Here is a 13,804-nt window from a genome sequence, read left to right as displayed (position 1 = left end):
CTTCTGGCCATGTTTACTTCCTCGCTCGGGCTGGACATTACAGAGACCTGGTCCCCTTGTCCCCTGCCTTTCTTGCTGCCTGTCCTTCCACCACACTGCCGTCAAAACCTGGTGAACCTGGATCTTTGTGCTGAGGACCAGCTGCCAATGTCCCCGGAGAGGGACTCAGAGCTGGAGTCACCCTTTAATCATGTTCTCCAGCCTTGGAGCCCCTGCACAGTCCTTGCTCCTGGCCCCGACGGGCTCCCTAATCCATCAATGACTGTCCTGACCTCACACTGTCCCGCTCTCAAACCCGGTGCCCATGCCATCACCCTCCTCACGTGCCTTCCTCCTGACATCACTGGAACTCCCTGCGCATCCTTCTTCTCACTCCCTTCCCTGTTTTGAATGTACCAGCTGACCTTCTGTTTCTCCAGCTTCAAAAGAGGAGGGGCCAGCTCTTTCCTGACTCAGGATCAGCCCTTCTTGTGTGCTATTCGATCCGATATAGGTTCCGGTTGATTCTGTCACTCATCCAAGCAGTCCTGATTGAGCACCTGTTCTGGCCTAGACGCTGGACAGCACATAGGACACCAGGAGACACGCGCTCCTGTCCTCTGTCCTCCTGAAACCCTCAGTCCAGAGCACCTGTGGCCTCACTCTGTCTCCCTGGGCTCCTGTGCATCTTCCTATTGCCCAGGTCCTTCCCACCGGCCCCACATCTCCCTAGCTGTTGCCCCCCACCCCTCCTGCCAGTCTTCAGAGAGTCCCCGCCACTCTTGCCTGTCCCAGGGACCACCGTCCCGATCAGGCTCTGACCATCTTCCACTCTGAGTGAGATGGTCTCACCTAGCTGCCCAGCCACCCCCCACCCCTGCCACCCTGCACCTGACTGTTCCTCACACTAATGTGATCTGTGGCTCCTTCCATAGGCTCAAGTGACCGCTGTGCACTGTTACAGGGTGCTGCAGGTAAGAAGCCTCCTCCCTCTGACTGATCGGTGCACTCCTGACCGGCCGACCCTTCCTATGTATCCTTATGTGCCACTTGGTACCGAGCACAACGGTTTTACCTGCATTGGGTGCATAAGAAATACTGTCTAACGCCATACGTGGACAGAAAGAAGGTTCTGTGTGGAAACTCACTATATACAATGAGGGATCGTTTTTAGTAACAGTCGAGGCGGTGCTTTCTGAGACACCTTCCTAAGGCAACCCAGGGCACCGGGTTCCTCTCCAGAAGGGGCAGGAGACGTGGGCCAAACGCCCAGTTCCGTGTCCCATCCCGGGGGCCTGACTGCAGCTGTCGTGTGAAATCTCTTTCTCTCACTGGATATGGTACAAACACTCCCTGAGGGGCCCTGGGCTGCCTTATTCCCGTAAAGACCTGACAGGCTCAGGGAGGTGCCAGGGGACCGTACGGGAGGAGCTGGGGGAGCCGGGGGTGGTGGCAGAATTGTCCACAGACTCACTTTGGTGTGATATTCCATCTTTGTTCTTAGCAGTCTGAGGTAGGTGCTGCACAGCCGTCCATAGCCCTCACTCAGGTGGCCCTTTCCGGAAAAGAAAAGAAAGCAAGGGTCACCACTAACAACACCTGGGTGAGAGACTGATGGCCGGGACTTCTTCTATAAACAATACATAGATTTTTTTTTTTTTTTCTCAATTCTGGAAAACAACAAATGGCCATTGTGGAAAATTTGGAAAACACAGACAAGTACAGATACACACACATCAGCCTTCATCTAGACAGAAGATACAATCATGGCTAACATTCTGGGGCACAAAGTGTTATTTGATCTAATTTTTTCAATTTAAATAGACCTATTTTAAAATGGATATTCTTTATTTTTAATTTTTTTTAATGTTTACTTTTGAGGGGGGGAGAGGCAGAGAGAGAGAGAGAGAGACAGAGAGAGAGAGAGAGAGAGAGAGAGGGAGGGAGACACAGAATCCAAAGCAGGCTCCAGGCTCCCAGCTGTCAGCACCGAGCCTGACGCAGGGCTTGAACCCACAAACTGGGAGGTCATGACCTGAGCCAAAGTCAGACACATAACTGACTGAGCCACCCAGGAGCCCCTAGACATTTTTTTTAAAGTTTTATGTATTTAAGTAATTTCTGCACTCAACACATGGCTTGAACTCATGACCCCGAGATCAAGAGTCATATGCTCTACTGTCTGACCCAGCCAGGTGCCCCTAAATAGACATTATGTTTTTTTTAGAGCTGTTTTAGGTTCCCAGCAAAATTAGGCCGAAAGTACAGGGCTCTCCTACATACCCCCTGTTCCCACACATACATAGCCTCCCCCACTGTTAACATCCGCACAAGAGAGGACATTTGTTCCAACCGATGAACCTATACTGATTCATCATTATCATCCAAAGTGAAATTTGCATTAGGATTCACTCTTGGTGTGATACATTCTATGTTTTGACAAATGCATAATGTCCTGTACCTGCCAATTACAGTATCATACACAATAGTTTCACTGCCCTAAAAATCCTCTGAGTCCTACCTTTATTTTAAAATTAAAAATGGGAGACACCTGGCGGCCCAGTTGGTTGAGCATCCAGACTCTTGATTTCGGCTCAAGTCATGATCCCAGGGTCATGGGACCAAGCCCTGCATCAGGCTCCTAGTCCTGCGTCAGACTCCACACTGAGCAAGGAGCCTGCTTGGGATTCTCTCTCTCTTTCTCTCTCTCTCTCTCTCTCTCTCTGTCAGCCCCTCTCCCTTTCTCTAAAATTAAATAAAAAAATTTTTTTTAAATGGAACCCATTTTTTAACTTAATATACTTCTTTTTCTCTATCTTCTCACATTTTCTCCTGTATCATTATTTTCAGTGATATTATTATCCGTGTGTAATGTAATTTATTGAACGAACTCCCTAGTGTTGTATGTTTTAGTTGTAGGCAAGTTTTTCTGTTATAAGCTCTATTTCAACGAACATTCTTACGGTATAATCTTGTGTACACACAGGAGAACTTCCTTTGCATGAATTCTAGACAAGGCTTCAGATTTAAGAATTTAAAGTCTCCCACCCTTAGTAATCACAGTCTGGCTACAAGCCATTTCCTTCCTTCTGTCTCTCTCTCTCTAACTGCAGGAGAGGAAACACCTCCTCCAGATGGACTCCAGCAGACTAAGAGAGGCTAGAACATTCCGCATGGAGGGGGGATTGGAATGGGATGGATCCCGGCTGGGGACAAATAAGCATTCCCATGGAGGCTGCCCATGCGGTCGGGTCCTGGGTGTCTGGGAAGAAGCTGGAATTAGCAGGGTGATGCTTGGAACTGCCAGTTATACCCAAAGGAGGAAGGACATGGTGGCACAAAGCACTCTCTTTTTTTAATGTTTTATTTTATTTTGAGAGAGAGAGAGGGAGAAAGAGAGAGAAAAGGGGAGGGGCAGAGAAAGAGGGAGACAGAGGATGCAAAGCGGGCTCTGTGCTGATGGCAGAGAAGCCAATGCGGGGCCCTAACTTACGAACTGTGAGATCATGACCTGAGCCAAAGTTGGCAGCTTAACCGACTAAGCCACCCAGGCGCCCTGGCACAAAGGACCCTTGAGCTGAATAGTTGTAGTTCTCACATGAGGTCTGACTTCTACATTTTCTTCTGGGTGCATCTATATCCTCTAAGGTAGAGGAACCCCACTGAAACATGCCTCAAAGGGCACCAAAGGGAGTTGGGTCATCAGAGGAAGTTAAAGATATCGATGCCAGAGATGACAGTATTTCCTAATGTATTCATTTCTATGAAGAACCATATTTTATGAGTTGCACATTATACTTGTTCATCATGGAAAAATTAGAAAGTAGCAGAAAGACAAAGTGAAACTATGCTCATCATCAAAGGCAACTGTATTTCATATGAAAATGCACCAGGATCAAAAACCAAAAGATGAATGGATCATAGATGTCAATGTAAAATGTAAAACTATAAAAAACCCTAGGAGGTAACACAGATGACCTTGGGTATGGCAAAGACTTTTTATTTTATTTTATTTTTTTAAGTTTATTTATTTTGAGAGAGAGAGAGAGAGAGAGAGAGAGAGAGAGAGAGAGACCGGGGCAGGGGCGGGGCGGCAGAGAGAGAGGGAAAGAGAGAATCCCAAGCAGGTTCTACACCATCAGTGCAGAGCCCGATGAGGGGCTCAAAGTCACACACCGTGTGATCATGATCTGAGCCAAAACCAAGAGTCAGACACTTAACCAACTGAGTCACCCAGGTGCCCCAGCAATGACTTTTTAGCTAGAACACCAACATCATGACCCATGAAAGAAATATCTGACAAGCTAGACTTCATTAAAATTAAAAAAAGTCTGCAAAAATCACTGTTAACAGAACGAGAACCCACAGAGTGGGACGTCGCCGATAAAGGACTGTTATCCAGATTATATAACATTCTTTTAAAACTCAACAATAAAAATTGGGGCACCTGGGTGGCTCAGTCGGTTAAGCATCCGACTGCAGCTCACTTCATGATCTCACAGTTCGTGAGTTTGAGCCCCGCTTCGGGCTCTCTAGTTGACAGCTCGGAGCCTGGAGCCTGCTTTGGATTCTGTGTCTCCTGCTCTCTCTACCCCTCCCCAGCTTGTGTTCTGTCTCTCTCTCTCTCTCAAAAATAAATAAACATTAAAAAAAATTAAAAGAAAAAGTCAACAATAAAAAGACAAACAACCTGCTTAAAAAAAATCACCAAAGACCTTAACCAACACCTCATCACAAAGAAGTCCGCAAATAAACATGTGAAGAGACGTTCCCTGTTGTGTGTCACCAGGAAATGCAAATTAAAACAACACTGAAATGTGAGTACACACTTACAAGAATGGCCGAAATCCAGAACACTGATAACACCAAGTTCCAGTGAGGAGATAGGGAACGATGGGAGCTCTCATTCATTGCTGGTGGGAATTCAGAAGGGTACAGCCACTTTTGAAGATGGTGTGGCAGTTTCTCATAAAAGTAAACATACTCTTACCACAAAATACAGCAATGGCGCTCCTTGGTTTTTGCCCAAAGGAGTCCAGACAAAATCTGCACGTGGATGTTTAGAGCAGCTTTATTTATAACTGCCAAAACTTGGAAGCAACCAGGACGCCCCTTAGTTGGTGAATGGATAAACCGTGGTCCCCTCAGACAATGGGGTATTACTGAGCACTAAAAATGAAATGAGCTATCAAGCTATGAAAAGACATGGAGGAACCTTAACTGCATGTTACTAAGAGAAAGAAGCCAGTCTGAAAAGGCTACATACCAAAGGATTCCAACTACAGGACACTCTGGAAAAGGCAACACTGTGGAGTCAGTAAAAAGACCAGTGGTTGCCAGGGGCTGCAGGAGGTGGGCAGGGATGCACGGGTGGAGCACAGAGGATTTTTAAGTCAGTGAAACTCATCTGTACGATACCACAGTGATGGATGTGTGTCATGATACATCTGTCCGAAGCCACAGAATAGACAACACCACAACCCCCCAAGTGAACAATAATGTAGACTACGGACTTTGGGCGATTAGGATGTATCAGTGAAGGTTCATCACTTGTAACAAATGTACCACGCTGGTAGGGGATGCTGATAACAGAGGAGGCTACATTTAGGGGTGGGGGGATATGGGAAATTGCCATACTTTCTGCCCAACTTTGCTGTGAACCTAATAAAACTTGCTTTAAAAGAAAATAAGGTCTTAATTGGAAAAAAAAAAAAAAAGAGCGAAAAGGTTTCTAATACCTAGAAACTCTCAGTCAAATGGAGGAGAAAACTACATAGGAGGATAGGCCTAAAGGAATGCGAGTTTGGATCATGAGTCAGATTACGTTGGGCTGACTTTCCCATCGAAAATTACTAAAATATTGGGTAAAATATTTAAAACTTCTCTTTGAAGGCATTAATGAACTAATGAGAGGGTAAGGAATCTTCAGACCAGGGACCAAGTCCTTACAGCTACTAGGAGAAAATATGGAATACTGGGGAGATGGAGTTGGCAGGGACAGGGGTTTTGCCTCAACAGGTGAACTGAACTTGGTTTTCTGAGCCTCAGGGGCCAGGTGTGAACTTAGCCCTGCTGAAGTTGAAGAGTCTGGGGGAAGAGCCAAAGACTGCCTTCCCGGTGTAGGAGAACTAAAGGTGAACTGGACATAACACAGATCCCAGCACTCCTGCACCAAAAAAGTCCTCTCTGAGGCCCTTGAACCACTGTTGTGATCAGAAGGAGGGAAAAACAACTCCTTGGAAGTGGACCCAAAGGAGCCAGAGCTCAAGGGAATCTTCCTGGAATTCACAAAACCTTAAGCTGAGGATTTAACTTAGAGTGATCTTAATGGAGGCAAATGCCCATTCTCTCTGGAGGAACCTGCCTTCATTATAGACTTCAAAGAGTTCCCACAAATAAGATTCCTAGGAAAATGAGCACCTCACAGTAAAAAATAACTAAGCACAAAAAGAAACTCCATAGCATGAAGAGCATTCATCAAAAACAATGGACAGCAGAAACATATCTCAAAGGTCTCTAGATAATGGAAGTATAAGAAGTGATACATGAAATCACTCTTTAATTTGTTTAAATAAGTCAGAGTCTGCTTCAAAATGCATGCAGGGCACAAGAAATCATAAAAAATGACAAGCAGACTTGGAGGGAAAAAAAGAACTCTAAGAAATGAAAGCTAGACTAAAATCATAATTATATAATGAGAAGGTTTAACAGATGAGACCCAGCTGAAAAGGGGACAAATAAAATGAAAGCTAGATCTACTGAAGTTATCCATAATACAGTAAAGAGATAAGCAGGTAGAAAACAATGAAACACAAGTCTAAAGACATTGGTGGTGGTGGTAGTGGTGGGTGCCTGGCTGGCTCTGTTGATAGAGCATGTGACTCTTGATCTTGGGGTCATGAGTTTAAGCCCCACATAGGGAGTAGAGCTTACTCAAAAAAAAAAAAAAAAAAAAAAAAAAGATACTGGGGGGATAGAATGAGAAAGACAGATATAACCAAAGTCTCAGGGGAAAAGACAGAACAAAGACAATAGTTGAAGAGACAAAGAGAATTTTTCATAACTGATAAGAGACACTAACCTAGAGATTTAAGAAGTCTAAGGAATCCACAATAAATTTGCACCTATACATGGTAATATCTTAAAAATGGCCAGAGGAAATGCAGATTTGCTTCAAAGAAGGGACAATGAGTCTGACAGCCGACTTCCTGAAAATGATGGAAGTCAGAAGTCAGTGGAAGGGTATCTTGAATAATACTGTCCATGTGCTGAGGAAAACTGTCACCCCAGAATCCTAAGCCCAGACAAAGTATATTCCATGTAGGAGGGTGAAATAAAGACATTCCCAAACAAATGAAATCGGTTATCTGCCACCATGAGATTCTCCCTAAAGGAAGTTCTAAAGAAAATAATTCAGGCAGAAAAAAAAGTAATCCTGGATGTTATATTTAAAGATTTAAAGTTAGATTTAACTGAGATCTAAAGAAACAAAGAGGGCTGAACAAAACAATTAAAACAAAAGATCTTATAGAGTCTAAAAAGAAAAACAAAACCAAAATTAAAATACACAATAACAAAAACCTACAAGCTTATGGGGAGGGCATGGAGGGAAAATATTCTAAGGTTTTTGTGTTAATAGGAAACAGATAAAGACAGGAATTTTAGCTCTTGATAAGCTAAATGTGTATTTTGTAATTATTGGAAAACATACCAAAAAAATAAAAAATAAAAGGAGAGTTTAAAAAAAATCTCCTAACTAGTAATGAGGGAAAAATGGAATGAGAAAAAAAATACCCAATCAATCCAAAGAAGAAATGAAGAGAAAGAGAAACGTAAGGGGAAAATAGCACAAACTAAGATGGAAGATATAAATCTAAAATTATCATGCATTACAATAAATGTAAATGGAGTAAATGTACAGTTAAAAGACAAAGACTGCTATCTTGAAGAAAAGCAACAACATAAATCCAATGAAATGCTATTTATAAGGGACTTTTCTAAGACATAGAATATAGAAAAGTCAAAAGTTTTAAAAGGAAGGAAAAAGACACACCAGGCAAATTCTAACAAAAAAGACCTAAGCTTCCCGTGTTTAGAGATATAATAATAGAAAGCTCTCCAATATGCACTTGGGAGATTTGGGGACAACTCTCAGCCTTTTTTTTTTTAAGTTTACTTATTTATTTTGAGAGAGAGAGAGAGCGAGAGAGTGCGAGAGCGTGCACACATGCACAAGTAGGAGAGGGGCAGAGAGAGAGGGAGAATCCCAAGCAGGTTCCGCATTGTCAGTGCAGAGCCTGATGAAGGGCTTGAACTCACAAACTGTGAGATCATGACCTGATCTGAAATCAAGAGTCAACTGAGTCACCTAGGTGCCCCCTCAGCTTTATTCAGACTACCTAGACTGTTATGTAGGAAGAGCTGCTTCCCTCTCTGGGCCTGTATTCTTATCAGCAATGGGTGGACTGGATGACATAACATTCTGTGAGTGCAGACAGATACAGGTAAGAATTTGAAGGAAAGGGCTGGAGTTCTCAACCAGTGGGGGCAATGAGACATATCAGAATCAACCCGGGAGAGGCTTCAAAATGCAGATCACACCCCATCTACACACATACTCCTTGGACAACAGAATCTAGAGGGATTCTGGTGTGTGTATAAAAGCCTTCTTTTTCAATTGATGCTGATAACACCACCTACCTCCTCCTTCATCCTAAGGCACTGAGAATCCCTAGACAGGAAAGAAAAAGCCCTGGCATTAAGAATTGGGAATGCTGGTTCTCAATGTACTGTGACCTGCATGGGGCCATCAGAAGGAAAGACACAGGAACTGTGGCAGTCACTGCTGAGGGATCCCAGTGCCTGGAGCACATTCTGATGTAAGCTTCCATTGGCAGGAGAAGCTCTCAGGCCCTAGAACTTCCCTACGGCTACCAGGGCCCCCGCGTAAGACTACGGATATCATGGTACTGTTTGGGGGCCATCTTTGACCCCTCTGTGATGCTCATGAGAGAAATTCTAAGCAAGTTGAAAGAGATAAATTCATTCCGGTCCATAGTCCTTGTTCTATGGCCTCTGGGGAGGGGTAAGAAGGTGCAGGTGGCCCCCGGCTGCATCTCCAAACTCACCCACATCCTGCTCATGTCACTCAGTTCATTTTTGTATCTCAGAGAGTCCTTCAGGACCTGGAGAGGGAAGGGATCCGCCGATGAGAGACGAGAAGGCAAGGAGACAGAGGATAGTAGAAGATGGGGCTGGGGCAGGCAGGGAGGCTGACCAGACAGACAAGCCCAAAAGGCCCTCAGGGCAGGAGGGGCCAGCGGCCCCTGTGCCCCAGGTGATCCCACTTTCCCCACATGGGCCCCGGGCTCCCTGGTCACCCCTGCAGCCCCAGGAACTCACGTTTGGGTGTCCATCTCGGAGGAGTTTGTGAAACACGTGGCAGAACTTCCAGCAGAGGACAGCGTTGCTAGAGAGGGGCAGCCGGTTGACAACAGACCAAAAGGTCTGTGCCCCTTTCTCATGGTGGGTGCCCAGGATGCACGGTGAGGGAGGGTCATGGAAAACAAAGGCACGGGCCCTGCCTCGGGCAGCCAATCCCTGGGGTGGAGCCTGCAACAGGCCACTAGCAACCTATCGCCATACGACACTGTTACAATACCATTGACCACACTGGAAGCCTGTCCCCCCAAACCTAAAATGACTCGTACACCCCACCGCTTCCGCAAAGCTGCCTGGCCTCAACCAGAGATGCATTAATCTCCCAATACTCTGAATTCTCTGTATGTGGAATTCGTGAGCCCCTTTGGGCTCAGTAGGGGATGTCCACACTTCCTTCGTAATTGTTCGTTTAAATAGACCTCACACACCCAATTCCTAGGCACCATCAACCCCCAAGTGCAGGTCTTTCCCCAGAACTACAGGCTTCTTTGTCAAAGCTTAGGTAAGAAGCAAGGTGCCAAGCAGGCCAGAAAAACTTGCCTCGGGTCAGGGAACTACATGACTCATCCAGAACACATGTTGTTTTGCTTCTGAGCTGGAAGGTATCACAAAGTTCCTTCCCCAGACTGAAATTTACATTTCGAGAGGGGATGAGCTTGAACACAGACTTCTGGGTCTAAGAAGCTGAAGTCAGCTTTTGGTCTTAGAGTGATTTCTGCAATGACTACAGTCTTCCCTCAAGTACAGCCCCCTCGGGCTAGACAGAAGCCAAGAGGAGCGGTAGATAGCTCCCAACCCCTCTGTAGAGAGCTAGCCAGCCACCCTGACTTTGAAAGAGGCAAGGAGACCTTTCTGTCCTTTGATTTCATAAGCATTTTAATGCACCCATTGCGTGTCAGGCATTATAAAAGGCACTCAGGGATAAAAAAAAAGTTAAGACTCAGTCGCCAGCCCTCTAGGAGCGGATGCCGCGGTGGGGGCGGGCACAGTTAGGCACCTAAGGATAAATGGTTGTTTGAACAGCATTTCTGACGTCAGACTTCCAAATGCTTATTCAATTGTTATTGAGGGTGGCTGACAGTCTTTTAAAAAAAATCAATAAAGAATAAAGGTTGTGTGATATCTTTAGGCTTTAAAACCCTACCCTATGGAATTACCCTTTCAATGTTTATCCACCTCTTAATGGTGAAGCAGAGAGACTCACAGAATGTTACAGCTGGAACATTAGACGTTTCAAATCTTCTTTGGCCCGGGTCTTTCATGTGACAGACAAGGGGGCGAAGTCTCTCGGAGGCCCCCCCGCTGGACCCACTCGAGGCTCCAGAGCAAGCCAGACTGCTGTAGAGGAGGGATTCCAGAATCTCCTGGTGTCCCTTCCATCACCCCAGGCAGCCTTCCCGAGAGGGTGTGATGTGGCCCCGCCAGTCCCCCATCTGGAGCACACTAGTCTGAAAACTGTCTCTCTCTTTATTTCCTGTCTCATTCGACCTGATCAGTATTTTTGGCAGGGCGGGGCCAGCAGTTGGGCCACTTATAATGAAGGCTTTTCTCGACTCAGTAGAGCAAGGGGACTGTGCCTTTGTGGGGATAAAAGGGCAAGGTCTACAAGGTCTCACTAGGCTCACTGTCGAGCCAGGCTTCTGGGGTACCTGGGCAAAGTTCTAGAGCCCCCAACCTGCAGCTAAACCCTAAATCCAACCAAAGTATCTTCCCGCCAAACACAAGCTGCGTTTCCACCAGTAGGAGCAGCACGTGCTTTTAGCAACACTTCCCAGGGGCTTGACAGGTGTGGGGCATCGCACCGGCAGTCCGGGGCTTCTTCCGCCACCTTAAGGGGCTGAGGTGGGACGGCTTCAAGATGAGCGGTTTTGAGCTGACTGGCTGTGTCCCTGCCACCACGATGAGCCCAGGCAAGAAGGAGCTGTTCGCCCCAGCCTCCACTCGCCCCGAGCTGCACACACCAGCAGCCTCTCCTTTGGCCTTTGAGGATCAGCCCTCCAGCTCTTGGTCTCTATACCTCAAGGGCAGATCCCAAGGGACCCATCAGCCAGGATGCTGCCTGCGCTTCTCTCCGAAGACACGACCCATGATGGTAGTGGCCCAGGTCCAAACTTGGCATGGGGGCCAGGAGGTGCGATTGGTGAGAACCCCCAAGCCACCAGCTCCCTAAGCCACCTTGGGGTCCTTGTCTTCTTCACCCCTGCTGCCTTTGGGGGTGAACTGGCCCACACAGGTGGATCTTATTTCCCTGGTGGAGCCCCTGCGCTTTCGTAAGGCCAACCATTGCAGCCGAGACCTTTTGCTTGGGTTTCATGATCAGAGAAGGGGAGACGATCATGTTCCCAAGGGGGTGGTCAGTGTGGCCCTATGGGCCAAGGGCAGGGCCTGAAGTGCTTTGAGGACACAGGTGAAAAATCACTCCTGTGGTCCAAGAAAATCTCTCAAAGGAAAGTAATGTCAAGGGACTTGGCAGTTCTGAGGAGCTCAAGTCCTAGGCCGGGCGGGGTCCTTGGGTCCCTTCATGATGAGCTGTGGTCTCGAAGGCCAGCTGCTGCCAACCGAGCTTCTCAAACCCTGCAGGAGGCCTGGCCAATGTGGGGGTTCCCCTTCCTGCAGCTGAGTAAGGATGCCTCGCCCTGACCTCAGTCCCCACAACTTGACCCTCCTTGGGGTCAGTCTTCCAAACAACATCCAAAAGGATATTTCTGGCGTGTTTTTCCTTTACAGCCACTTCCTGCGTATTAATGGCCTTATTGATGCTGACAGTCTGAAAAACAAGAGGGAGGGGGAGGGGAAAGGAGGCTGAGATGAATAAGCTTCTAGAGTGTCTGAGACCCTCCCAGGCGCCCCACCCCTTTCTCTCCCTCCAGTGACTCCTCCCCAGTGCTCTGAGGACCCCTCCGGGACCAGGGTCCGGGTTGGAGGAGGTGGGGCTGTGGGGGGCAGAGGTGGGCAACGCTCCCAGGCCAGCTGGCCCAGGCTGTCCTAAGGCAGCGGGCTTTGCTGCCTGGCATTGGCTGTGCCCAGCTGCTGTGCCCGCCTGCCACTCATTCACCCGATACAACAGCGTGGCAATTAAAGCCTGCACAAAGGGATGCTTTTCATCCCCCAGGGAAACATTATTTCTCCGGGAGCAGGAGGAAGAGGCACCGAGCTCAGGGAGCGGCTGCGGCCCAAAGGCCACCCAGCCACCCCTCTCTCACCACGAGAGCCTTCCACGGAGGCTTCCCTACCCAGCCCAGGTCTGCGGCGGGGTCACTGGAACTTCTTGTTTTCCCGCTCCTGGGCATCTTCCAACCCTAACCAAATTCCCTTTTATTTCCTTACTTACAAGGCATTAACAATACCCACTCCTTTCCAGTTGTGTTAAAAATCGTAACTCCCTTTGGAATTTAGCAAATCGTGTGTACCTATGGATACAACTTACGGAAAGACGAAATGGGATCCTAGCATGGAGGCTGCTTAAGTACAGTTCTTCTCCTTTTTCTGTTTTGCTGTGCTTTTCCATAGTTGGCATTTGACCCTAAGCCACGTTAACATGCTATGCATCACACACACACACACACACACACACACACACACACACACACCCCTCCCTACCAAAGGGGTTAATTCTGCCACTGTTCTATAGAAATGCGATCACCAAGCACAGACTTTTCAACATCCTCCTTTTCTCACTTGAAAACATCTTATGAAAAATTCTCCAAGCGGCATGGTAAAATTCTAGCTCATTCTTTAAAGAGACAGTATAATATTTCATGGTGTGGGTGGGCATGATTTATACAAGCATTCCCGTGCTGGCAGGCCATCAAAAAACTTTTTTAACCACTGTAAACCATTTTAGTAAGCATGCTTATACATACTGATGCCTTCATTCCCAATGGGTAGATTTCCAGGAGTGGGATACACTGGGTCAAACTGTTGTGATTTTTTTTTAAATCTGCCATTATGGAAAGATCCAAACATAGACAAACATGGCCCACACAGCCCCCAGTGTCAACCTTTATGAACTTGCAGCCAAATCCACTTCCTTATGGACCAGGGGTCACAAACATTTTCTGTAAGGGCCAGTTAGTGGGTATTTTAGGCTTTGTGGGCCACATGGCTCTCTGCTGAAAGTCCTCAATTTTGCAAAAGTTGGAGCACGAAAGGAGCCTCAGAGATACTAAACAAATACATAACCAAATGAGTGTGGCTGCGTTCCAAATAAAACTTTATGCACAAAAACCAGGCAGTGGTGGGGATTCGGCCAGTGCCTGTTAAGTATGCTGACCCTTGCTTTCTCCTGTCAGCCTCTGACGCCCTTGCTCTCTGGATTATCTGAAGTAAAATCCCAGGCATTATATCATTTCACTAGTAACAGTTCAGGATGAACCTCTTACGG

The 13,804-nt window shown here is 46.8% G+C and overlaps 1 protein-coding gene across 2 annotated transcripts in view; it reads right to left on the bottom strand.

Moving 5' to 3' along the window:
* The window catches only part of HIP1 (huntingtin interacting protein 1), a 151,382-nt gene that overhangs the window by 37,505 nt on the left and 100,073 nt on the right, over positions 1–13,804 (bottom strand). For both annotated transcript variants that reach the window (XM_045461387.1, XM_045461388.1), the window contains exons 2-5: positions 12,124–12,187; positions 9,382–9,524; positions 9,108–9,164; positions 1,454–1,534 (exon numbers count right to left, since the gene is read on the bottom strand). In XM_045461387.1, coding sequence (XP_045317343.1) covers positions 1,454–1,534; positions 9,108–9,164; positions 9,382–9,524; positions 12,124–12,187 — 345 coding nt within the window. The remainder of the gene's footprint in view (positions 1–1,453; positions 1,535–9,107; positions 9,165–9,381; positions 9,525–12,123; positions 12,188–13,804) is intronic.

This window comes from Leopardus geoffroyi, chromosome E3 (assembly GCF_018350155.1).
Source record: "Leopardus geoffroyi isolate Oge1 chromosome E3, O.geoffroyi_Oge1_pat1.0, whole genome shotgun sequence".
Lineage (NCBI taxonomy): Eukaryota > Metazoa > Chordata > Mammalia > Carnivora > Felidae > Leopardus > Leopardus geoffroyi.
This window is presented reverse-complemented; position numbering and strand designations above follow the sequence as displayed.